The sequence below is a fragment of the Eschrichtius robustus genome, chromosome 10, assembly GCF_028021215.1.
Source record: "Eschrichtius robustus isolate mEscRob2 chromosome 10, mEscRob2.pri, whole genome shotgun sequence".
Lineage (NCBI taxonomy): Eukaryota > Metazoa > Chordata > Mammalia > Artiodactyla > Eschrichtiidae > Eschrichtius > Eschrichtius robustus.
Window position 1 is genome coordinate 17,076,934 of NC_090833.1, and position 24,735 is coordinate 17,101,668.

General features: G+C 47.8%; 1 protein-coding gene across 4 annotated transcripts in view; it reads left to right on the top strand.

The window, feature by feature from the left end:
• Positions 1 to 10,848: 10,848 nt before the first annotated feature.
• The window catches only part of ASTN2 (astrotactin 2), an 899,407-nt gene continuing 885,520 nt past the window's right edge, over positions 10,849 to 24,735 (top strand). For all 4 annotated transcript variants that reach the window (XM_068552572.1, XM_068552571.1, XM_068552573.1 and 1 more), the window contains exon 1: positions 10,849 to 11,275. In XM_068552572.1, coding sequence (XP_068408673.1) covers positions 10,849 to 11,275 — 427 coding nt within the window. The remainder of the gene's footprint in view (positions 11,276 to 24,735) is intronic.

Below are 24,735 nucleotides of genomic sequence, written 5' to 3' on the forward strand. Positions count from 1 at the left end.
GACGCAAGGTGCTAGGAGCAAAGAAAGGAGGGTGTCTAACTCAGCCTGGGGCATCAGGGAAGCCTTCCTTGGGGGAATGATGTTAAATCAAAGCAAAGATGAGGGAAATTAACATTTATTGAGTGCATAGTTGGTGCTAGGTGATTTCTCTTATTAGTTACAGAATTTACTTTTCACGACAATTTTGTAAGCCAGGTATGCTTATGTCCACTTTATAGATGAAGAACCAGCTCACTGATTATATACCTTATCCATGACACTATGGCAGAGTCAATATTCTAAACCCAGATAGCTTATATTAAACCCAAAGCAACTTTTATTTTACCACTATTGCTTTAGACCAAGAAGGTCTAAGATACTATAATAACTAACATCTATTGATTATATGTTTATTGATGATTAATATAGGCTAGACACTCTTTCATTGTTTCATGCTTTTAATCTATTAGCTCATTTAACGTCATCCAACTCCATGAGGTAGTTACTTTTGTTGTTCTCAGATAAAGAAACCAAAGTTCAGAAAGGTTAGATAAATTTTCCAAGGTCACACAGCAAGTGTCAGAGTCAGGATTCGAACACAGACAATCAATCTGATACCAGAACAATTGAGCTTATTCTACATCTATGCTGCCTCTCACTCTAGGGTGAAAAGAAGCTTGCACTTGGAGTTGAGGAACTTGATTCAGGACCCAATTCTTCCACTTATTTGTCCAAACTTGGTAAGTCACATCTTTGAATTTTACTCTCACCACTTATAAATTGAAGCTAAAAACTCTTGTCTTGCTGCCTCACAAGGTTATGGAAGTCAAACTTATGGTGATGAATGTGGAAGCATTCACTGTAAATGAAAGTTATTGTTAATATTTGTTGTTTTTATTTTCATACCTGTACAGAGAATAGTGGAGGTAGCTGACAGGGACAGTCATTTCTTGAAAGGGAGAAGGAGGTAGATGCCTTCAAATACTTGGAGAATTTTTATGAAACTTGCCCCACATAGCTTCTCAAATATATACAATTTGAATCCATAGTGGTAGATTAAACAAGGAAAATATGAATCGGTACATTCTATTGGTCAGAACCAACCAAAGATAGAACCAGTTTTCAATGGAGATAATGAGTACCCACTATCAGTGTGTGAAAGCTATAGGACCTCATGGTGGGGGGATATTGGAATGGAAAAGTCTGCGTCCTAGAGAGGTTTACACCTGGGCAGCTGTGATGGACTCCATGCTAGACTCCTGCTGTTCTGTCTTGTACTATTCAAATCCATCTCTACCTAAAGCCAAAGAAGCATTTTAAAAAATGTATATCTGACTATGCCATCCTCTTACGTAAAATTGCCCAGGGCTTTCCATTTAAATTAGAATTAAACCCAAACTCCTTGCCATGGCCTACATAGACCTGAATAATTTAAGCCATACTAACTTTCTGAGACTCATTTTATCCTTTTCTAGTCTTCCCTCTCAACTGCCTAGCCACGCTGACTTCAAATGTTCGGCTCCTAGAATTTGCCAAGTTATCTCTCGTAGCATTTGGGCCTGCCGCTCCCTCTGCCTGGATTTCCCCCCTCACTTCCCTTCCCATAACAATGCTATTCATTCTTCCTTGTTTCTAATTGACCGCCATGTTTTCAGAGATGCATCACCTGGTCCTCAAATATAAATCAATACATCTCTCATCATTCCACTTCATAGAACTATGTTCTTTTCTATCACAGAACATTTAAAATCATATATTCTCTTTTTTATTGTAACAAGAGTTAACATGAGATCTACCTTCTTCATAATTGTTTATGAATACAGTATAGTATCGTTAACTATACAATATAGTATTGCACAGTGTTATACAGCAGATCACTAGAACTTGATCATCTTGCAAAACTGAAACTGTATACCAATTTGTTGAATAGCATCTCCCCATTTTCTCCTCCCATATATTCATTTTCGATTATTTGTTTTTGTCTGTCTCTTGACTAGACTGTAAGCTCTGTAGGGGAAGAAAACCTTTCCCTTCTTCCTTTCTAGTTTGTTTGTCTGGTCTAATAATTAAGTTGACATAAGACCAGAAAAAAAAAAAAAAGGAAAAACTAATTTAATTTCATATGTATGGAAGCTCATAAAAGTCTGAGACTCCAAGAAGTGACCAAAGCAGGCAGCTTTTATATCTTTTAGACAAAGAAACAATAAATTTCTAAAGAATTTACAAAACAAAGGAGTTTGGGCTTGGGGCAGCTAATTAGTGAAGAAGTAACAAGTTTGTTTATACAGCCTTCTCTGCCCTGAATTCTCTGTCTCTGGTGATAAGGATGTCTCTCTACCTCCTGGTACAGAGAGGGTACTTTTCACATGGAAGATGTATTTCCTATTTTCAGGGTACAAAGGAGGATCAGAGTTCCTGCACTGGCTGTTTCTTAAGTAACTTTAATTCAAAGCAATCAGTATGCCAAGGTGGCATATTTTGGAGTGGCATATTCTGCTCCCCTTTAGCTCCGTGAGTGCAGGGACCATTTTAGTTTTGATCATCACTGTATCCACATTCCTGGAGCACAGTATTCCATAGTCCTCCATGAATGAGAGATAAGAGGAAGAAAGGGAGGGAGGAAGGAAAAAGGGAGGGAGGGAGGAAGGAAGAAAGGGCTCTTTTGAGTTTAAATATTTTTTTCTTTTTCCCTCCATAGACCAGAGTCTCAGTAAAAAAAAAAAAATTACATGTATATTATATATAGTGCCCAGAGCTGAGATGAGGGACTTTCAATAAATTTCGCTGAAAGCCTCTCTAAATGAGATGGAATGCAGCTGGACTTTCAGGAGACTTAGGGAGCCTGCAGAGCCCCAGTCTTGCTGAGTCTGCAGATTCTCATACAATAGTCATCAAATATAGCTTGGTAAGTGGGTCAGGAGTCGGTGATGTCCTCCGTATCCCTGAGATACATCTAAGCAGAGGCCCTTGGAGTCATGTTTACATAAAGCTCCTTAAGATAGTGGGAGAAATAGTGAAAGGAGGCCGTGGAGTTGGGAGTTCAGGGCAGTGAGATCCCTGGTGTAATAAAATGTGCAGGGGACTTGAAAACAGGCAGTCTTGGGGTTTCACCCCAGATCATCAACCAAACTAGCACTTGTCCTTGAGTATAATAGAGAGACTGCATTATTCTCATTTTATAGATGAAGAAGTGATGCTTGAAGAGATAATTAACTTGCCCAAGGCATCAAAACTGGCAACTGGGAGAGCTGGGATTTGAACCCTGGTTTGCCTGACTCTAAGGGTTGCTAAATAAGATTACTTAAAAATTTAAAAAACTATATGCATACAACAGCATGCATCAACAAACTTAAAGATACAGACTGAAAGATGTCTGCTCTCTCCCTACTGTGTTCAAGGTCACATGGGTATTAAATGGCAGAGCTGAAATTCAAAACCAGTGTCATCTTATGCAAGAGGTTGTTCTTTTAACATTCATTCCTTCATTTAACAAATTATCATTGATGACCTAACACATGCCAGGCAGCAGAGAACAAAATTGACAGGATTTCTGCCCTAGTGGTAACTATAATTTAACAGGGAAGACAAATGTCAAATAACACTCCTGCAAAGTGGTTGTTATCATCGCTGTTACAAAAGTATGGAAACTCTTAACCCTTACACTATACTGTCTTGTTGGAGGAGGTCACAGAGAGGACGTGACTGCCAGTTGACCTGCGAGCCGGACCTGGGTTCCTTACCCCCTCCTGGGTCTTCGAAATGTACATTCCATCCATTGTTCCTGGAAACATGTCAAGAACGCAGCCTTGAGAGAGCAATGTGTTGTTGAGACCATCTGGACGGTGTATGTGACTGAACCCCGTTAAGGCCTCCATACAGAATTTCAAGATTCTGGCAGACAGGTGCAAAGATCTACCTGTCTTGCAGCATCCAAGACAAGCCTTGCATGTAAATTGCTTTCATCTTATTAGCACTGCCACCTGCCAATCTGGAGGGGTCTGTCTCTTTCTTTGGTCTCTCCTTGCCCTCCGCCTACGGGGCTTACTTTCGAATTTCAACCCAAAGAAGTTAGAAGGACTTCGTTAGATGTAAATTGCCTAGTATATTGCAGGCAGCACATTTTCTACGTGTTCCCAATTGTCTCAATGTAAAGCTGGGATTAACAATTGCAACCTCACAGGTGGTTGTGAGAATTAAATAAGAAAATATGTTTTGTGCCTAACTCATAGTAGACACCCAGAAAATGTTGTAGAAATAGTCACTCTATGCTGCCATCACCTTCACCAGTTCAAAATGTAATAGTACAAATAATGTGCTGCAGAAAGGAAAACGACCTAGTACTCGCTAGCAGAGAATAAAGCTTACACTTTTCATTAGTAACATACATTCTAATGTACCAGGTTAGAAGTTCAGCTTGAATAAATATAGAGCGATACTGCAAGGCTTTTTTTTTTTTTTAAAACTAAAGCAGGGTTCCAGAGAGAAAATATTCCAGACAGGAAGAGCCAATGGAACCCAGACAGAGGGTCCTGAAAATACACCAGTAGTAAGATTTGGAAGGAAAAAAGATCCAGAGGAATATCACCTATTGCTATGTGCTAAGGATGAAAGATGACAAGAGTAACAAAGGAAGAAGGAAACACGAACAAGTGAAATGATTAAGTAGGCAAAGAGGTACAGAGATTTGGACACAAGCAAATGAATGATGGGGATGAATTAAAGATGAGAGAACTTGGAAAAGAAAATGCAACAGGATGAATGAGGAAAGAGAGTCTTTCAAGGAGTTTTGCGAGGATTTTGACTAGATGGTGTAAGAAGGATTTGAAATGACTGCGTAAATCATGGAACAAGAAGGGGTTGATTTAGAGGACCGGGGACAGGGAATGTGGGAGGTAGTGAAAGGTATGAGCTGGAGAAAAAAGATAATAAATTTGAGAACTGTTAAGGGAAAAGAGTCAGAGAAGTCCTGGGTTGAAGCAGAAATCAGTTAAACAGATGCAAGTAGAAATGAAGAAAGACAACGGTGATTAAAATATTCTTTCATTTTTCATGAAGGAGAAGTTAGAGACAATGGTAAAAGTTTGCTGTAAATGAGATATAGTGGAAATGTTCTGGAAAGGGAGATGAGAAATGGAGGGAGGAAAGCAAAGAGACAGAAAGGTCACAGAAGGACCAAATAAATAGACATTTGGGGTTGGAAACAAGCTAGTGTTACTGAGGACCTACTATGTGCCAGAGAGTACTCAGTGCTTCCACTTATACCTGCTGGCTCATCCAACTTTCCCATCACCCAACTTACAAGAAAGATAATTAAGGCTCAGAGAGGTAGTGAATCACTAAAATTAGCCAACTAGTAAGTGATAGAGAAATGAATTTGAGCTTAGGTCAAAGAGAGGTCTGAGTCAAAGAAACAGCAGCAATAGAAATATTTACAGTGATCTAATTTGGAGACATCAACAGTAAAAGGAAAAGCTTCAAGACTGACCTTCGTCTTGTAATTGCTCCTGTACCAGCGGATGGAGTTGGGCCCTGCATGGTTTAAGATGCTGAGGTTGGCAGACCTAAAACGAGAGCGTGTCTGGGGGGAGGTGGCTGAAGGGAAGAAAAGGAAACCATATGCTGGGGGGTAAATGGATTCAACGTGCTGCAGGGAGCGAGGCAGGATTAAAAGAACGAGGTGAATTACAGAGAGGGCCATGATTGAAGCAAGAGAAAACAAACGGCGGACATGTGTGGGTACGAAGAGGACTGATGGAGGATTGAGCTTAGATAGAGTAGAGATGGAGCAAGAGATAAGAAGCTCTTCTCCTGAAGTGGAGTTTGTGTTCTAGACATCATTTTGAAGCTTAAAGAAGAAAGACTGTTAAAAAAAATCACTAGAATCATGGAAATCTGGGAAGGGAGAAAAGGAAGGAGGGAAAGAAGGAAAGGAGGAAGGAATAAAAGGAGGGAAGGAGGTACAGACAGACAGAGGGACTAGGAAAGGGTACAGGACTTGTACTCATTGTGGAAAACCAAAAGGATGGGTCTCCTTTCTTCACTGCAGAATTATGGCTAGTGCCTAATACAATACCTGTCTTAGACTTAAAAGTCAAGAAAGGCGTGATTATTCATTAACAAAATACTGATTTTGTGTCTCTACCCTATGTCCGCTACAGAGCTAGCTTGTACGAACAGGGTGGTAAGCAGGACATACATGGCCTTTGATCTCTTTGAGTTCCCAGTCTAGAGGGGAAGACTCATCAAGGAAACACACTAATAAATGGACAATTATTAAAATATGTAATGAGTGCAATTAAAATATACATGAGGAGATATGAAAGGAAATAACAGGGAAGTCAGAGAGGAGCTAGCTTAAACTGGGGGTTTAGTCATCTTAGAGAAAGTGCTTTATTCACTAAGACTTACATGTAAATGAAAGGTAGCAAGGTGAAGTCTGGAGGGAGATCCCTCCAGGCAGAAGGAAGAACCTTTGGGAAAACACTGGGGACACAAGAGCTTGAAACATTCCAGGAACAAAAAAGAGGTGTATCTGGCCAGAACAGAGTGATGGTGCTGAAGATCTTGTCAAATGGGGCTGGAGAGGAAAACAGGGAGTGAGATCCCAGAAGATGTTTGGATTTACTTATAATGTTAATAGAACCCATTATGGGCTAGGCATTTTCACATATGTGATCTCATTAAATTCCCATAATGATCCTGAGAAATGGGTACTACTTTCCTCCTCTCACAAATAAGAAAATGAGGTCTAACAGGGGCATTATTGAGCGATTTAACCCAATAGGTAAATAGCAGAGATGATATCTCAGCCAAGCCTGTCTCTCCCCAATCCTTGCTTCTCCAAATACACTAGGCTGTCTCAGTCACGTGGTCTGAATAGATGGAATTTTTAAAAAACAGGATAGAGTAAGGTGGGGGAAGAAGGAAAGGAGAAAAACGTTACAAAACTACCTAGAAAGGCAAATATGAAATATTCAAGATGAAGCAAGAGGAAGCATTTGCTGGGGAGCTGGGGAGCTGGAAGGGGTTAGAAAGAACGAAAAGGAATTTCAGATCAGTGGAGTCAGAGATGGGGGTATGTGGGGACCCTCTAGGAGAATAAATTACATCAGCCATGAACTGTAGCTAATTAAATCAATCATGAACTGTGACTTAGGAGGAGAGGGGAAGGGTGAGAAGAGTGGTACCACTGGCCACAAGACAGGGTATCAGAGTGTGAATAGGGAAGTCCTAGCATCCTGAGGGTAGGTGGGAAGGGTTGGGGCAGAAAGGTGGCGTGCTGTGGCAGAGAGAGCAAGGACTTAGGAGTCAGGCAGATGTGTGTTCCAACACTTGGTAACTGCGTGATCAAAGTCAAGTTTCTTAGCTTCCCTGAGCCTCAAACTCCACATCTATCAAATGGGGATAACAAGCCTCCCTCCAGATGTTGCTGGAATTAGACATCAAAACAGCAGTTATAATTTATTGAGCACCTACTGTGTTAAGCACTTTGCATAATGGTTTCTGAAGCCTCACTACCACCAGGAGGCAGGAATTGTTATCATCACTCATTGATGTTCTGCATAAAGTTTTGAAGCTGCAGAGTATGTGTTCAGAAATATGAGTTCTTTTCCTGTGGTTGGTCCCGATTCGACACTGCCTACTAGACAAAGTAGGTCCTCCTTCAAAATGAACAGCAAATTCCTTGCCTACCTTTTTTTGTCTTGTCTTCAATCTCTCCTCTCCCTCTCAATGAACTTCCTCCATTTCCCTTCATGAGCTTTGCCCTCGCTGCCTTCCATTTGTTTCCACTTTCTGTTCTCGGTCAGGTGTGTTAGTCACAAGCAACAGAGACCAATTCTGTTAATTTAAGCAGTAACAGAATTCAGTAGTGATATTACTCAGAATATCCAGGAGAGCACGGTATCTGGGCTGAAAGTCTGTGAAGTTGAGAGCTCCACTCCAAATCACATCACAGAACTGGCTGATGGAGCTACTGTTGTAGCTGCAGCCAGGCACCAAGAAGGCATTTCACACTTCTGACACCATATGACACTGGGCTCTGAGCAGCAGTGTTAGAACCATTTCTACTAGTGATGAAATCTGGATGTAACTGCCCCACCTGTTACCACTTTGGTCCCCAAGTGGATTCTGCCTAATTCCAGCTTCCTTCCCAGAATCTGGGGTGGGTGAATCTGATTGGTGAATTCTGAGTCACGTGCTCAAGTCCTAGATGCAGTGGAGGCTGAAAGTATCTGGAAATTGTAGCCTCTTCATGGGAGGTGGGCTGTGGCTTAGAGAGTAAAGCCCCCTCTAAGGGATTCATTCAGATGCTGAGCAGTTGCCAGGAATGCCAAATGGCAGATTTAACCCCATGCTGCTAGTCCTACATGGCTCAATTCCAATGCCACCTCCTCTGGGAAGCTTTCTTTGATTTCTCCAAGCATATGTTTCAGAGCACCTCATAAAAGAAACACATGTCTGTCTGTCTGCCTGCCTGCCTGCCTGGTATCTGAGATATTTCTGTGCTCTCTCATCCCCACACCTCCGTCCCCACCGTTATAAACTCTCCAAGGGCAGGAGTTGTGTTTATGCATCTCTGCATCCCCTTATAGTGCCTGGTAGGAGCCCTAGATATTTGGTGGTGGATGAATGAATGAAAGTGTTAGTCTCATTCGACAGGCCTTTGCACCAGGGGTCCATGAAGGACTTGCACAGACTCTGCCTTACATAAGGGAGCCCTTTTTTCCTGGTGTGCACTTCTATAAATGGACTATGTCAGCATATTTGAAGAAAGGGGCATAGAAAATCAGAAAGCCCCATTGCAGAGGATAGTGGCGGATTGTAAGGGTACAAAGGAGAGACTGAGGGAGCCAGGGCGACATATTTTGGAGGGGTAAATGAACTGGAGCAGGCATCAGAGAGGCAGGAGACAATTTAGAATCAGAGGACTTGAAAAGCCAGATTTCCACACCCCCGCCCCCTCCTTGGGTTCACAGATTAGTAAACTGAGACAGGAGAAGCATACCTTACAAACCTCAGAGCTGAAAAAGACCCAAATGCACTCATGCAGATGTGCCTTTCACAACATCTTTGATAGGTGGGCTTTTCCAAGGTCACTGAGGACAGTGTGTTTCAGTGGAAACAGCCAAGGCTTTGGAGCTTGGAGTTCAGATCTTAGCTCTTGTGCTCATTAGCTGCGTGACCCTGGGAAGTCCCTTTACCTCCCTGACCTCCTGATCTCAGTTTCCTCATCTTGAAAATGGGAATCATAATACCCATCTCATTGGAGTATGTTTATGTATAAAAGTTAACATAGGTACATGTCTAGCACTTGGAGAATGCTTAATAAACAGTATAATTAAGTCCAAGTTCACAAAACAGGTTTTGATTTTTTCTTCTTTTGAGTCCTCTCCCTTTATCCAAAGTCATGAAAAAGTAAATAAAATGTGCTGGGAGAGGGAAAAAGGCCTTTCCTATGAAGGGTTAAATACAGAAAGGAGAAAAGAGGCAGAAGAGGGAAGAGCTAAGATGAGAGAAGTTAATGCACGGAGGAGACCACACCAAAGGTGCAGACGGGCAAGAAATACCGGGAGATGGGAAATGGCTCACAAATAATAGGTAGGAAGCATTTATAAGATTAAAGTCAAGACAAGGTTAAGAATGAAATGAGTGGAGAGATGAAAGAGAGAACAGAGAGAGGAAAGATGAAGAAAAGGAGGGGAGTAGAGAAGGGGGGCCACTCAAGGTCCAGATTCCTGCAGAGGTGATGGCTCGCTGGGGGATACCAGGTATGTGGGTCAGAGAGAACCTGCCCAGGGCCAAAAGGCTGCCCTGTGTCCTAGGACCTAGGTTTAGAGCTCAGCTTGAATGCAGGAGAAAAACGACCGGGCTTGGGGGTGGGGTGGGGCGGGGCGGGGTTGAAGAGTCGGTGAACAGACCTCTCCTCCGGGAGGGGGTAGAGGATGTGGGAGCCCATGGGAGCCAGAAGCAGACAGAGTAGTAGGTCTCCATCTCGCACCCTTTTCAGGAATTTTACACGCAGAGCAGCCAAGTAGTGCAGTCCAGGTTGGGAACGGGATCCAGAAAAAAGCGCTGGCTTGCAGGGCGGCAGCTGGGGGCCAGAGCATCCTCCTGGAGTCAGTGCAGGAGGGTGGGGGCCTTAGAGGGTGGAGTTCGACAACGCTTTGTCCATTAGCTGTTGGTGCAACCTCCGAGGCCTGGGTAGATGGGAGAGGTGGGAGAAGGAATGCCTGAGTTGTGGGCAAGTGGGTGGGCAGGGGTCTCTAAGGCCACGAGGAATATTTCAGGGACTAGGAAAGGGCACAGGACTTGTTACTGCGCTTGAGGGGAGACAAAGTTGTCTTGACCATCCTCAGGCGCCCCTACCCCCCAGAAGGCGGGGTCTGCAGCAAGGCTGGGCTAAGGCGCGCCCCCAGGTGCAGCCTCTGGGTTGGGCCAGGGGTGGGGTAAAGCTGGGCGACCTGGGTTGAGCCCAGGGGAATAAGGGGAACCACCCGGGGTCCCTAAGTCTTAGGAATTTGCAGAGGGGTGCTGTGGCTAAAGAATATTGTGAGGGCGGATTGGGGGATCCTGGGAAAGGAGAGGGGGCGACTGGGATTCGCACGAGGCTGGGCGGAGCCTCCGAGACGCTCGGGGTCTGAGTGGGGAGCCAGAGAAGGGGCGGGCGGCGGGGCCCGGGGAGGCGGCGCGGGGGGGGCGGGCCAGGGCCGATCGGGAGGCGGAGCCCGGAGCCGGGGGCTGCTAGCGAGCGGCTCCCACGGCTCCTTAGCTCCGGCGTCCTGGTTCGCTTCGGCGTCCGCCGCCGCCGCCGCTGTCTCTTCCTCCTTCTTCGCCACCGCCGCTCGCAGCACCGCAGCCCCTCCCGCCATGGCCGCCGCCGGCGCCCGGCGCAGCCCCGGCCCCAGCTCGGGGCTCCGGGGGCGGCTGAGGCTCGGCTTCCACCCGGCGCCGCCGCCGCTGCTGCTGTTCCTGCTCCTGCTGCCGCCGCCGCCGCTTCTGGCCGGCGCCACCGCCGCCGCCTCGCGGGAGCCCGACAGCCCATGCCGGCTCAAGACAGTCACGGTGTCCACGCTGCCTGCCCTGCGGGAGAGCGACATCGGCTGGAGCGGCACCCGCGCCGGGGCCGGGAGTGGGACCGGGGCAGGAGCCGCCGCCGCCGCGTCCCCGGGCTCCGCTGGCTCCGCGGGCGCCGCCGCCGAGTCGCGCCTCCTGCTCTTTGTGCGTAACGAGCTGCCGGGGCGCATCGCGGTGCAGGACGACCTGGACAACACAGAGCTGCCCTTCTTCACCCTGGGTAAGGCTGGGCGCCGGCACACGCGGGGTCCCAGGGAACCGGGAGCCCCCAGGTGAAGCCAGACGGGTGGGGGCGCCCTGGGGATTCCCGCCCCGGGCTGCCCCGAGCGGGGTTGAGTGAGGGCAGCTGAGGGGCCCGGAGGGCGTACAGGTGGTTGGAATGAGTCTGGGGCAGTATCTGGGCGAGCGCGTGGCGGGAGACCGGGGGCGTGCCAACCCTCCCGCGGTGGGGACCTGTCCGTCCGTGTCTCAGTGCAGACGTTGAGCTCTGCCGCGATCCGTCGCTGACGCCGAAACCCCAACTGCCTGAGTGTGCTTGAGCTGGGGGCCGCGGTAGTCCCCCGCTCGGGAGCCAGGTCTGGGTCCAGCCGCCCACTGCTCCTGGGGCACGGCCACTGGCCGCCCGCGGTCACCGCCCCCTCGCTCTCGCCTCGGAGTCGTCGGCTCTGCTCTTCCGGTTCGATTTTCTCGAGAATGGGAGCGGAGTCGCTCCATGTAGAATCCCTCAGTCCGCATAAATTCGGCCTCCCGATGGGTTGGGTGACCTTGGCCAAGTCGCTTCGCCTCTGTGGGCCTCAGTTTTAGCCATCTGTGAAATGGGGCTGGGGAGGACTGAGTGATTTCCGAGCACTGGCGTTCGGAACCCAAGGTCTCCCTCCACTTTCAGATTCTCCCTCCATCCCCGTGGTCGCATTCGCCTTCCTACCCCCCTCCCGGCGGAGAGCACGTTTGTCCCCGCAGCTCACTCACTGGGCTAATAATAATAACTTAAAGGCATAAAGAAGGAAGGGGAGAGGAAAAGGATGGGGGTGGGGGCTCAAACGTAAAAGTTAATCAGAAAGTTCGCCCGCAGCTTGCTGCCTGCTGGTTCCCAGCGCGAATCCCGGAGGAGTCGGCCCTTCCGGGTAGCTGTGGGAGGCGCAGCTGATTTCCCACCCGGGTAATTGATCGCTTAATTATCTCGGAGAGCGTTTACAAAAATGTTGTTCCCCCTTAGCTCTCCCGCGCTCGCCGGTCTCTCTCTCCCCCCTCCCCTCTTGGGGGAGCGGGGTGCGACTGGTTGTCGGAGTCTGGCCAACAGCAGCTCCAGGAAGGCGCCGGGGGCTCGCGCCAGACTCCAGACCTCTTCCGCGGATCCTTGCCTCCTCGGGATCCGGCTCAGCTCCGGCACCGCGGGGGTGATGGGCCTTCGATGTCAGCGCCTTTGGGGTCCCGGCTTGAACCTCTGAGGTTAACTCCTTGCTCGCCCGAGAAGCCCCAAAGAGTAATCAATGGACTAGACTCCTCTCTCCTGGGAGCCATAATATTTTTGATGTATTTTTGTGGCGCCCCCCTCCCGCCCGCCCGCCCGCCACTTCCCTTTCGTGCTGGCCGCCTTTGGAGACTTGAGCGAGTGCCAGGCCCTTTCCTGGTCTGAGCACGTGCCTCGGGTTTCTGGCCCCCGGGCTCTCCCCAGCTGGCGGTAACTTGAGCGTGCTGAGCTTTCTGGGATGCTAGGCGGGAGAGCGCCTTGCAGGTTCCCAGGGGACTTTCCGCGGCGGCGCGTCTGGCGTGCCACACACACGTTCAAGCATACACACGCGTGCGCGGACACACACATATGCACACACACATACACACACACACCAAGAGCCATTTCCACGTGCACTTGTGGGCTGCCCATTTCCAAGTAAGGGGATGGGGGTGAAGATGGGGTTCCTTAGGGCGAAGAGCTAACCTTGGGCTCATGGCCAACTCCTATGACCCCGCCGCAGGGAAGGGTCCTTCGAGAGAAACGGAGGGTGTCCCTCACCACTTCCAATCCCAACCTTCTCCCTCCACCCTCGGGATCTCTCTACTCCCGGATGTCCGGAGAGGGAGGGAGTGGGGATCCTTCTAAATGGCTGTTCAAATGAGGGGGAAAGGGGGGGAACATCCTTGGGTATGGCATGACTTGGAAGCGAGGACCCCAGAGCGTTTCAGTTTCCCTAGGATGTGGAGGACCTGGTCCAGCCAGCTACAGGAGTCGCTCCAGAATTCCTGGAGCTGGCAATCTCTGCGTTTTTAAACTTTGGCTTTCAAGAGGAAATGGGTACCCGGGAGCCCAGGGCAGGCTGAGTAAGGAACTGAGTGTGGAGCTGGAAGTGTCAAATCCCCCAGACCTGTGCTTTAGCATGAGAGTCTGCTGGTGATCTCCACTGGAGGCTTCCGCCTTCTCTGACTCAGGCGGCTGAGCCTTGGCGGCTGGGGACCGCCTGCTGTGGAGTGGCAGGTGCCGTCCTCCTTGGAAGCCCCGAGCCCTTTGGGGAATCAGGTTCCTCCTCCTCCTCCTTCCCCAGCGCCCTGGACTGGCAAGGCACTCCTACCGGGGATTTGGCTAGCGGGGTAGTCGCCAGATGGCCGAGTACAGCAGGATCTGTGTAGGGAGGCGTGGGCTTTTTATTTGTGTTGTTCTCCCACTGTTTGTGTGTAAACACAGAGTGCACAGTGAGCTCTGGGAGGGCCAGGCTGGCTGAAAATGAGGGCGGGGGGGGGGGTGTACTATGAGTCATTTATGGCCGTATCTCCCCCTGGGTCCCCAGGCAGCCCCATCCCATCATCCCATCTTCAGACCTTCTAAACATCCTTGCCTAGTGTTTGTCTCTGGCGAGTTGGGTGAGTCTTTCACTACCAGGTCACCAGTTCAAGGGATTTGGAGATGGCTTGCGCCACAGATGCACATGCAAAGTCGGTAAATGCTGAATCCTGCCAATAGCGCGGTGTGTGGAGCCACCACTAGGGGGTGATAGTGTCTACCAAAGCCCTCAGGCCATGCTTTGGGTTGTGGGTCTAGAGTTGGTGGTGGTAAAATGTCCCTGGTGTGAAGGGGCGGTGAACAAACAAATAAAAGGTAGAGTTCCCATTCTACTCCAAGTCCAGCTGGGGAAGCTCAAAATTATTTTGCACACGCTGTCTACCATCCCTGTTCACCCAAGTCACCGACATACCTGGCCTTCCCTCCCTCCATTCTGCCTGCCTCTCTTGTTTGAATTATTGGCTCTGTAATTGGTAGTGCCCAGACTTAAAAGACTTTTCTTCAGGTCTTTTCCTCTTCATGTTTCTAATCTTCCCTTCATGTTCCGGCCTGCTTTATGTAGGTGGAAGTTTCCCTCAGAGGTGAAATACCCCCCAAGTTTCTATGTCTGGGCCTCTTCTTTAGAATCTAAGTCAGTGGTCCTGATAAAGTGAATTTCCTTGAAATTGATCAAGGAATAGCAAACAGTTGTTGAATCCTTAATGTGGTGCTCAGAGCTTTACTCTTGCCTTTTATTATTTACTCACATAAAATATATGAAGTGGGCACTGTTGTAATTTATTCCCATTTTACAGGTAAGGAAACATTCTTTAGAGAGGTCAGGTGCCTAGTCCAAGGTCTCACTTTGAGTAAATGCAGACCTGGGACTGGGATCTCAGCCCATCAGACACCTACATTCTTGGTAATTGCTAAACAGCCATCTTGAGCCAAATATGCACTGAAGGGCTGGTTACGTTTATGTAGGGCATGGTGCAGGGTCCTGGAGAGGAAACATAACAATCAGCAGCACGGCAAGAACCTTTCTCAGGGGAGCTTTAGCTACATTGGTGCTGAAGTATGAGAGTGTGAGAGTGAGGCATGAGTTAAATGACCTCCAATGACCCTGCCAACTCAGAGTTCCATGACGCATGGGACGTCAAAGGGCATTCTATGTAGTGGTGCCAGTGAGTGATGGATATGACATATTCTGTAACATCAGGGAGGGAGATATCTCTTTAGACTTAGAGAAAGCTGGGGACATTTCCTGGACAGGAAAAAAAAAACAAAAACCGAGTGAGGTCATGGAGAATGGGCTGGAGGAGAAGTTGAATGCTCCAGTACAGCTTGGGGACTTGATGTTGCTTAGGACCTGGAACTCTCAGCTGTGGCCCGCTCTGACCTTGAACAAGTCATTTATCCCGGATCTTCAGTTCTTTGTGCAATAATATGTGTGGGTAGGTGAGCCCTAAAATAATCCTTCGGTGCAAAGATTCTATGAACTTGAAGTGTGCTGACCCACTCTGTAACTCTGACTAGCTGCTCTTGCTTTTCACTGTCTCCTTTCCTTTGCTGGTAATGTGGGGGTGTTGGGAAGGACTGACGGAAAAGAAAGAATTTGAATGGGAGCAACTGTCCGTGCAGGGCTTCTGAGGTGAACCCGCACATCACCCAGTTCTCGTCTGCCCCCAGGCAGCTCCAGAGTCTGCTTGTGGATTTAGCTTTCAGGCCCACCGCTAGGGAAATGGCATCCTTCTTGCTGTGCTTGATAGTGGCCAGGCTGGACTGTTTACCATGAGCCTTGATTCAGCAGAAGGGGGAAAGGAGATAAAACTGAGGAACCACTCATTGTCAGCATCCGTTACTAATTTACCTTGTCCTGTAAATCACACAGCTGAGAAGTGTGCTCTATATTTGGGGGAGGGTGTGTGGAGAAAGAAAAACCATCCAGTAGTATGTTTTTAAATGCATCTGCATGAGCAGATCTGGCAGTGTCCTCAAGATCTGTCCTGAAAGGATGCTGTTGGCAGGAAGCTGATTGGTCTGGGTGGAAGACAAAGATGCTCTGAAGTGCCCACTTGGTCAGGTCTGCAAAGATTCCTTAAAATACAGACAAAAATGGACAGCAAAAGAGAAAAGCCCCCAGAAGGAGTGAGGGACCAGGCACAAGGTCAGAAAGGTTGCTAGAAGCAGGGAGTTTAGCCTAAGGACCGTCCACAAGGGCTGGAGAAGCTTTCTTCGAACGTCAACAGGGAATGAGGCACGTGCTTTTTTTTCTGTCTGATTCTAAGGAATGTCCTAAAGGTGCAAATACTAAGGGGATGGAGTACAACATGACAGGAGGATGTGTCCCTGGGAGCTGTCCAACAACCAAGCATTCTGACCTCAAATGATGACAGGGTCCACATGGGAGGAAGTCTTCAAGCAGGGACCACACAGCTATTTGGCAGGCATTTGGAGAAAGGACCAGAGGCATTGAGGCTATCTGCCCCTTTTGGTTTCTGCCTTGATTCTGAAGGTTGATGACAGTTATTAAGTGGGAGAAAAAAAACAGATACAAATAGTATAAGCTGGGTTTTCTGTAGGGATTTCTGACCACAGAATATTCATTAAAATCAATTCCAGTGTTTTTTCCAGAATGGATAAGAGGGAGCGATTCTGGGGTGGGTGAGAGGGCGAATTTGATGTCTTCAAACAAAGCTAGGCTTAAAAAATGTTATTTTCTCATTTGGGCTCCAGGTCCCTTATCACTAAAGTATTTCAGTAGCACTCAGACTTCAAGGTCCCGTCCTGCTCTGATGGTCCAGGTTTCTGGGATATTGTAAATAAGGGGGGGTGGGCGGTGGTTCAGTGGTCTCTGATCTGAGTTTTTCCCCCTTTTCACTCACTTCCCTTACTCCATCCCCACCCCTTTGCCAGTTCAGATCTGATGAACTCTATTTAACAATTAGGGCAGAGACAGATATATTATCTGCCCTCGGAAAGTACAATTAGCCCTCCGTAGCCATGGGTTCTACATCCGCAGTTTCAACCAACCGTGGGCCGACTGCACTATGCCATTTTATATAAGGGACTGGCACATCCTTGGGTCTTGGAAGGGGGTGGGGTCCTGGAATCAATCTCCTGCAGATACCAAGGGACCATTATACTATGTTACTGAGAGGGTGATGGGGCAGGGTGAGAGGAGGATTCGTTTTAGCTGTTAGAGAGGCCCAGGTTGGGTCAAGGCCATCCAGATTTGCTGTTTCTGGGGGTCAGGAACACTAGCCATCAAGACAGCACAGCTCTGCGAGCTTTTGTGACCCAGCGCTTGATCATTATCCTGAATGGGGCCCTCAGGCTGCAAGATCATTCAATGATACTAATTTACAGCAAGTCCAGCAGCAGGTTTGCCTAGGCCCCTGGCAGGCAAAGCCTCCTGCTTCTTACCTCCTTGCTTGGCTGTAAGCTAGGCGTTGGCTGCCATAGGATGGTGTGAACACGTGTGCTGGGGAGAGAGAAGGATGGAGAGTGACAGCGACTTCTTTGGGTAAAGCCATGAAAGCTGTTACCATGACTATCATCTTTGATGGCCTTACAGCATCACAGACTCTCAGAGCACATTGAATCTACCCCCTCCATTTAAATGTTAACACTGAGTCCCAGACAAGGGAAGTAAGCTACCTAAGGACCAGCTGTTCACACTTAAACCCAGTGGTCTTGAATCCCTTTCCATCACACTGACTACCAACACGTGGCTATGGGTTAAATATGTCTCAGGTCTGCAACTTGGTTGAACATCATGAGGTGCACCAAGTCTCTCCTCCTCTCCCTGCGAAACAAACAAACAAAGAAACAAAAATCTAAGGAGAACGATATCCCTGGGGAAGTTGAATTTGTTCTCCTGCCCAAGGTATCCAGCTGGTTGGCTCCAGTCTCTCCTGAGAGCCTGAGCCAATGGGTTTTGTGCTGGGGAGGAGGGAGCCTCATTGCTTTTCACTCTAGCTGCCTTGAGGGTGATCAGAAGCCTGCTCTTTTCCAGAAAAAGAAAGAAAGAGTCAGATTTAACCTTGAGGTGCAGCAGCATTACGGGGATGCTTTCTTTGCAGGGCTGATACTTCCCCAAGTTCTCATACTGACCAGCTAGTGGCAACAGAAGATTAACTATAGCGAGAGAGAGCCGGCTTTTCTGTCCTCCCAGCAGAGCTTGCAGCCTCTCGGCCCCGGAGAAGGCAGGCGGTGCTGGGCAGGCGGTGCTGGGCAGGACTCGCTCTCCTCTCCTCTCACTGGCTGTTCACTGCCGTCTGCAGTTCTTTAGGACAACAGCCCCCAGGAAGACTTTTCTTTGGTTTGGAAGGGGGTGGGGTGGTGACAACCCAATGTAAGATTCAGGACTGGAAGATTTCTAGCTTCCTTACTGGCATACTAGAGCGTGCAGGCGGCCCCTCTGTGAGTCGAAAATTGACAAGGATGTTGTATGTCATAAGCCATTAGGGTTTTCACCTGAGAAGGAACCCTTTCTCCATGCCTGTTGTCATGGCCCCTGGCAGGATCAGACGTCAACACTTCTCTTGACTACGATTTCAGCTGTTAACTCACTGGTCTATCTTCCTCTAGTCTTATCCTCTCTAATCCATCGTCTGTACTTGCAGACAGAGGGAGTTCATTAAAAGCCCAAATCTGATCATGGCCATCCTCTCCTAAAGCACTTCACTGGCTCCCCATAATTCTTAGTATGAAGTTCAAGCTCCTTATTGAGCTACAGGGTCCATGATCAGACGCTGCCCAGACTGTCCTATGCTAAGAAGCCTTCTTTCTTGTTCTGTAACTCTGCCCCAAAGGCCCTGGGAAAATTCCTTCTTACCTTGCAAGGCTGAATTCAACTATGAACTTACCTTTGAAGCCTTTCCTGACCTCTTGGCACGAAAGTTGGACACTCTGGGCCTTGGTGCCCACTAGCGATATAAAGACTGGTGTAACAGTGGCTGGTCCCTTAGAACTACTGAGCGCCTACAACATGCTAGGCACTGCTCCAGCCACTTAAGATGTATGGAGAACAAAAGACATAGATTCCTGTGTTCAGAGAGCTCATATCCAGGGGTACGTGTATATATGCATGTGTGTGTGTGCATGTGTATGTGTGTTGGGGAGAAGATGATAAACATAATAGATGGGAAAATTATGTGGTATGTAAGGTGATAGATTCTATAAAAAAAAAAAAAAAAGGGCAAAAAGAAAATGAACATTGTTGAGGTGAGGAAATCAGTTTTAATATTAAATAGGGCCAAAGGATTGCTTACTGAGATTATAGGATTGGACCAAGACCTGAAGGCCATGAAGGCGTCACCAAGCAGATATGTGGAAGAGTATTCCGGGCAGAGAACGGCTCCAGCAAAGAGCTGACTCCAGAGCACACCTGGAGCGTTCAAGGGCCAGCAAGAAGGCCAGCACGGCCGGAGTGGAGTGAGTGGGGGGTGGACAGGACAGGATTTAGGCTGTTACTGTGAGTGCCATGGAGAGCCAGACAGGACGTTAAGCAAAAGAGTATCTGTAACTGACTTCTGTCTCAAAGGAATGACTCAGGCTGCTCTGTAGAGGAGCAAGGATGGGAGAGGAAGGTCTGTAGGAGTCTGTTCAGGTGAGAGATGACAGTGACTTGGGGCAGGGTGAGAGCAGAACTTCACGTGTTTCTCTGTCTGTCTTGTGCTGCTTGCCTAAGAGCTCTGCAGGCAGAGAACATCCCTCCTTCATCTCTGGGGCTGCGGTGATACACCCTGTGCTTGGCACACCCTAGGTGTTCAGGGCATCTTAGATGACTAGAAACTTAGGTTTGCCAAGTCTCATCTCAGAATCCATACTGTGCAGAACTGGAGAGGTGTTGAAATTCCACTCCTCTGTTAAGGCTGAGCTGGAATGCCACCTCTTCCATGAAACCTTCCCTCTTCTGAGCTTCCACAGCTACTGCCTCTATGTTCTCCTGCCTCCTTATTATTCTGGGGTGTTTGTAGGATGAGGAATGAGACCAGTTTGATTAGAGGAAAAAGAGTTGGGTTTAGGGAAGACCTTTTCTTGAGAATCACGGAAGCCAGCTAAGGGATTGGCACCTTTGCATCGTGCCAAACAGAGAGGCACTGAATGTCTGGGGGGAGAGGGTCCATCATGGTGTTGGGACCATCACCTGCCATAAATGGTAAGAATTTAGGACATTTTCTAAACGAAACCCTTTTATATAAAGATGGAGAAGTCAAGGTCACCATAGCAAGTCAGTGGTGGAGCAGGAACCAGAGCCAATCTATTGACTCCCAGTCTGGTGTGCCTTCCTCCCACCTTAGTCCAGGCCACTGGGGGTGGGGGGAGCTGGTATGCTGGACTTCACCCTTCTGGCATGGGGTAGGCTATGAAAAAAGCAACCATTCATTGAACGTTTACTATGCCCTGGATGCAGTGCTGGCACATCTGTTATTGCATTTCCTTCTTTCCATAGTGCTGAAAGACAGATAGGATTCATCCCATGTTATAGGTGAGCATGGAAGCTCAGAGGAGTTAAGAAACATACCCAAGATCACACAGCTCTCATACAGCTGAGCTGGGTCCTATCCCAGGTGTGCCTGGTTCCAAACTCCATGCTCTCTCTGCCTTCCATACTGCGCAGAACTAGGAGTGCTCTTGAGTTTTCACCTCTTTGACAACCTCTTGTATTTTTTATCTCTTCCTCTTCTCATTACCGAGAAGTTGCAGACGTTTCTTATAGAGGAACTTCAGGTGTGACAGCCTCACAGGCCTGAGGGACTGAACACCTCATTTCTGGGCTGCCAGGAGCTGACTCAGCATATCCCCAGGCCCTGTCGCTCCTTGCTGGTTTGCCAGCAGAGCACCGGGCCTTGTCTCATCTTCTCTAGATGTCACTCGTTACCCCTGGACTACTTGACAAGCAAATTCCGATGCTGCCGTGCCTTCTTGATTTTCCTCCTTCCCTCCTTCCTCGCTTCCTCTTTCCCTCTCTCCTTCCTTCTTCCCTTTCCACTTCCTTCTTCTCCCAGTGCTTAGGGAATTCCCACCTTCTGCTGGGCATACTGTTACACTAGGGGACCTATTACCTAGACCTTCCAGGAACTTAGAGAAGCTCTACATTCTTTTTCTAGAAATTGTCAAGCATCTGTTATCTGAGATGCAGCCCGTTTGACTAGGTGAACTTCCTTGTCACTCCTCCCCTTCATCCCAAGTTGACTTTTGCCCCCTAGTGCTTCTCAGCAGCATTGTGCAGTTTTTATGCTCCTACCTTGAAAATGGAATTTATATTACATTATCTATACATATGGGATATATATATAATAATATATAATATTTATATATATATATATTATAATGCTATGAAAGTCCTAATAAATAGTGTATAGTTCTCCTAGAATATTAGAACTGGGTAAAAGAATGCCTTTGAGATCCAGCCCAACTCCCTCATTTACCTAGCAAAAAGAAGTACATTTGCAAGGTCCCACAGCTAAGCCATGGCAAAATCCAGTCTGTACCCCAGCTCCTCTGACTGGGTGTGCCAGCTCTGAAGACCCAAAGCCCTGGGGCTGCACTACTCCCTAACTGTAGACCTCTGTATGCCCATGAAGAAAGTGAAGGTGACACAGCAGTCCCTTCTCTGGTTGCTGCGATCATTAGTTTTGGGGGAGCCCTCCATCTTCGGTTGTAGTCAGTGGCCCGCACTGTGCTCAGTTGTTACTTACACTAAAGCCGTATGATCCTTGCGGAGATAGTATGTGCAGAGCACCTAGCACAGCGTCTGGCACTGTTTGTGCTCCGTGCCTCTTAGCCACCTGGAATCCTTTTTATGGAAGGAGGTGGAGGTATGAATAACTAATGAATGCAAATTCCCTTTCCCTTCCCCCTCTTTCCACTCCAGCATGCTGGCTTTGGCCTCTGCCCTCCCTCCCTCTCTCCCCACCAGCAAGGAGAAAAAGGATGAAATTGACCATTGATCTCTGCTCCCTCTCCAAGAGCAGGGGGAAGCGGTGGGGTGGGTGGGGGGGCTCCCAGGTTGTCTGAGGACAGTTTGGCCAGAAAAACTCGGAAAGCTGAGTCTAAGGCAGGCGGGTCTTGGGGGAGGCAATCGGGGCAGAACCGTCTCCCTTCTGGTGGCTGCCTACTGACAAAGCCTTGCTCTCAGGCCCTGGGGGAAGTCACGAGTGGCTTTGCAAGCAGCCGCAAAGGGAAGGAGCGTTTCCATTAGCAGAATCCGCAGTAAAGAGACTTCCAGTCACACTCATAGCTGCATTTGGGGGAATCATTTCGGTGGTGGCTGTGGGCTGAGGAGGGAAGGAGGCAGGGCGGCAAGGAGAGGCATGGAGACGTCTATCTCCTTGCAGGAGCTGAGAGCGCCAATGAGAACCAGGTACCAGATGCCTAGGGACTCTTGGGGAGCTGGGTGGGTCCTTGCACAAACATTCTGGACCACCTACTTCCATCCAGATGGACAGGACCCCCTTCTCAGGAGTCCCCCTGGGAGGCTGCAGGCTTGTTCTCTGCTGCCTTTGCTCTGATTACCTGGGTTACTCTTTTCAAGGCTTCACAGCCGGCAGCAACTTCCTAAGCTTCTGGGATTTGTCACTGGGAAAGGTCCCAGATTACTTAGCCCAGTTTTTCCCAAAGTTAGCGACTCCTCAGAATCACCTTAGAAGCCAGGTTTTTCCTTCCAGACCAGTGGAAGCGCCTGGGAGGGGCCTGGGAATCTGTACTTTAAGAAGTGTACCAAATCCTTGGTGTGTCCCTGGACACCCTGGGTGCAGTGGTCCTGGGTATCTCTTCGGCCTCACCTCCTGACATTCCCCATGGCACTTGGGGTTCTAGCTTCACTGATGACTGGCAGATTTCTGGGGGGGAGCCAGGCATATTCCCCCTACCTGACTCCTGAATTGAAATGCTATTTTCTCTGCTTATAATGCTTTTCTGGGTTCTCATTCACCTGGCCATCTCCTAGCCTTAGCTCAGCTATTAACTCTTCTGAGGAACCTTTCTTTCTCCTCCAAGGCTACCCCCCTAGTAGGGTTGGCATATTTTGTGAACAAAAATAAATGCAAAAAATAAAGTGCCGGATGCCCAGTTGAATTTCAGACAATGAATACTTGCTTAGTATAACTACATCCCATATGTCCCATGCAATATTTGGGATGTAGTTATGCTAAAAATGACTCTCTGATTATCAGAAATGCCAATTTAGCTGGACAGCCAGTATTTTATCTGGCAACCTGCAGGGACCCTGCTTCTCTGCTGTCAGGAATCATATTACCAATGTGTGATTTGTCCCCCAAGCCTGCTCTCCCCACATCCCTTCCATCTCAGGAAACCAGACTACCATTCACCCAGTTACTTAAGCAAAGGAATCATCTTTGATATCTCCCTTCCTTTGCCTCTCTCTTTCTTTCAGTCAACCAACCTTGTTGGTTTTACTTCTAAAATGACTCTCAAAATTCTTCACTTCTCATGATGTCCTACTGCCATCACCTTTGTCCAAGCTCACTTGGGCTATTACCTCAGTCTCCTAACTGGTCTTCCTGCTGCCTCTCCATCCTCCTTATCCTTTCTTTATATTTTTTGATATATAGCACATGGGCCAAATCCAGCTTGCTGCCTGCTTTTGTGTGGCCTGTAAGTCTATTTACTTGTTTAAATACTTGAAAAAGTCAAAAGAAGAATAATATTTCGTGATATGTGACAATTATATGAAATTCAAATATCAGTGTCCATAAATAAAAAAGATTTATTGGAACACACTCACACTCATTCCCTTGTGTATGTATTGTCTGTGGTTGCTTTTGCTTTACAACAGCGGAGTTGAGTAGTAGCAACAATGAGTATCTGGCCCACCAAGCTTAATATATTTCCTAATTGTTCCTTTACAGAACAAGTTTGCCAGCCCTGCTGTATACAGTAACCAGAGTGATCTTTTTCAAAAAGCAAATTGGATCTTGCCACTCTCTTGTTTAAAGCCTTTAAATGTTTCTCATTGCTTTTAAGATAAAATCTTAATTCTTTTTCACAGTCTAGAAACTTTAAAAAATGTTGCCTTTTTCTCTGGCTTCATATTTCCTTTTCTCATAGAACTCAAGTCACCTCCTCCAAGAAGTCTTCCCTGACCAAAGCCTTCCCTGGTACACCGTCCCCCTCATAGCTTTCTATCCCGTTTATTAAAAAAAAAAAAAAAAAAAAAAAAACCCAAAAAATTTTATCTGGCAGCTCCTTGATGGTAGGGAATGTGTGTTGTTCAATTTTTTTTTGCTCTTCTCCACTATATAATGCATTACACAGCACATAGTAGGTGCTGAGTAGATGTTTCCTGACCAAATGAATGACACATGGGCAGTGGTAGGGGTGGTAGTTTGTGAACACCATCTTACAAGGTAGCCGCCTCATTGTGTTGTTCTGTTGCTTATCAGGAGATTGCTATCAGGATTCTAAGAGCTAAAGTTTGTAGAGCATGTAGACCAGTGCCCACCACTCAGCAAATGCCATCTAGGTGTCTGTTAAATAAACAAAGATAAACAGACCTATACTTTAATCCCTAGGACACATCCCCTCCCCACTTTGTTTGCAGTTGGAGCATGTTTAGGGCAATTCACAGGAAGTCCTGTGAGTAAAGACCTCATGGAGCCAGGGGGCAGGGTCATCTGGTGGCTGGAACTAGGAGCCAGGGGTCCTGGGGTTTGGTCCCAGTTCTGCTGGTGTCTGTGGTCAAGTCCCTTCCACTTTCTGGGCTTCCTACCGTTTCTCATGTGATGAGATTAAAACAAGTGATATTTGAGGTTCTTCTCAGCCCCCTCAGCTCAGCAGGAGCCCAGGAGGGTAAGAAAGATTCCCTTTAGGAGCTTCTGAGGCTGGAAGCTCTGCTGCAGCAGGATAAAGCCGACTCCCTCCCTTCCTTCCTCCATCTCTGCATCCTTTCTGGGGCG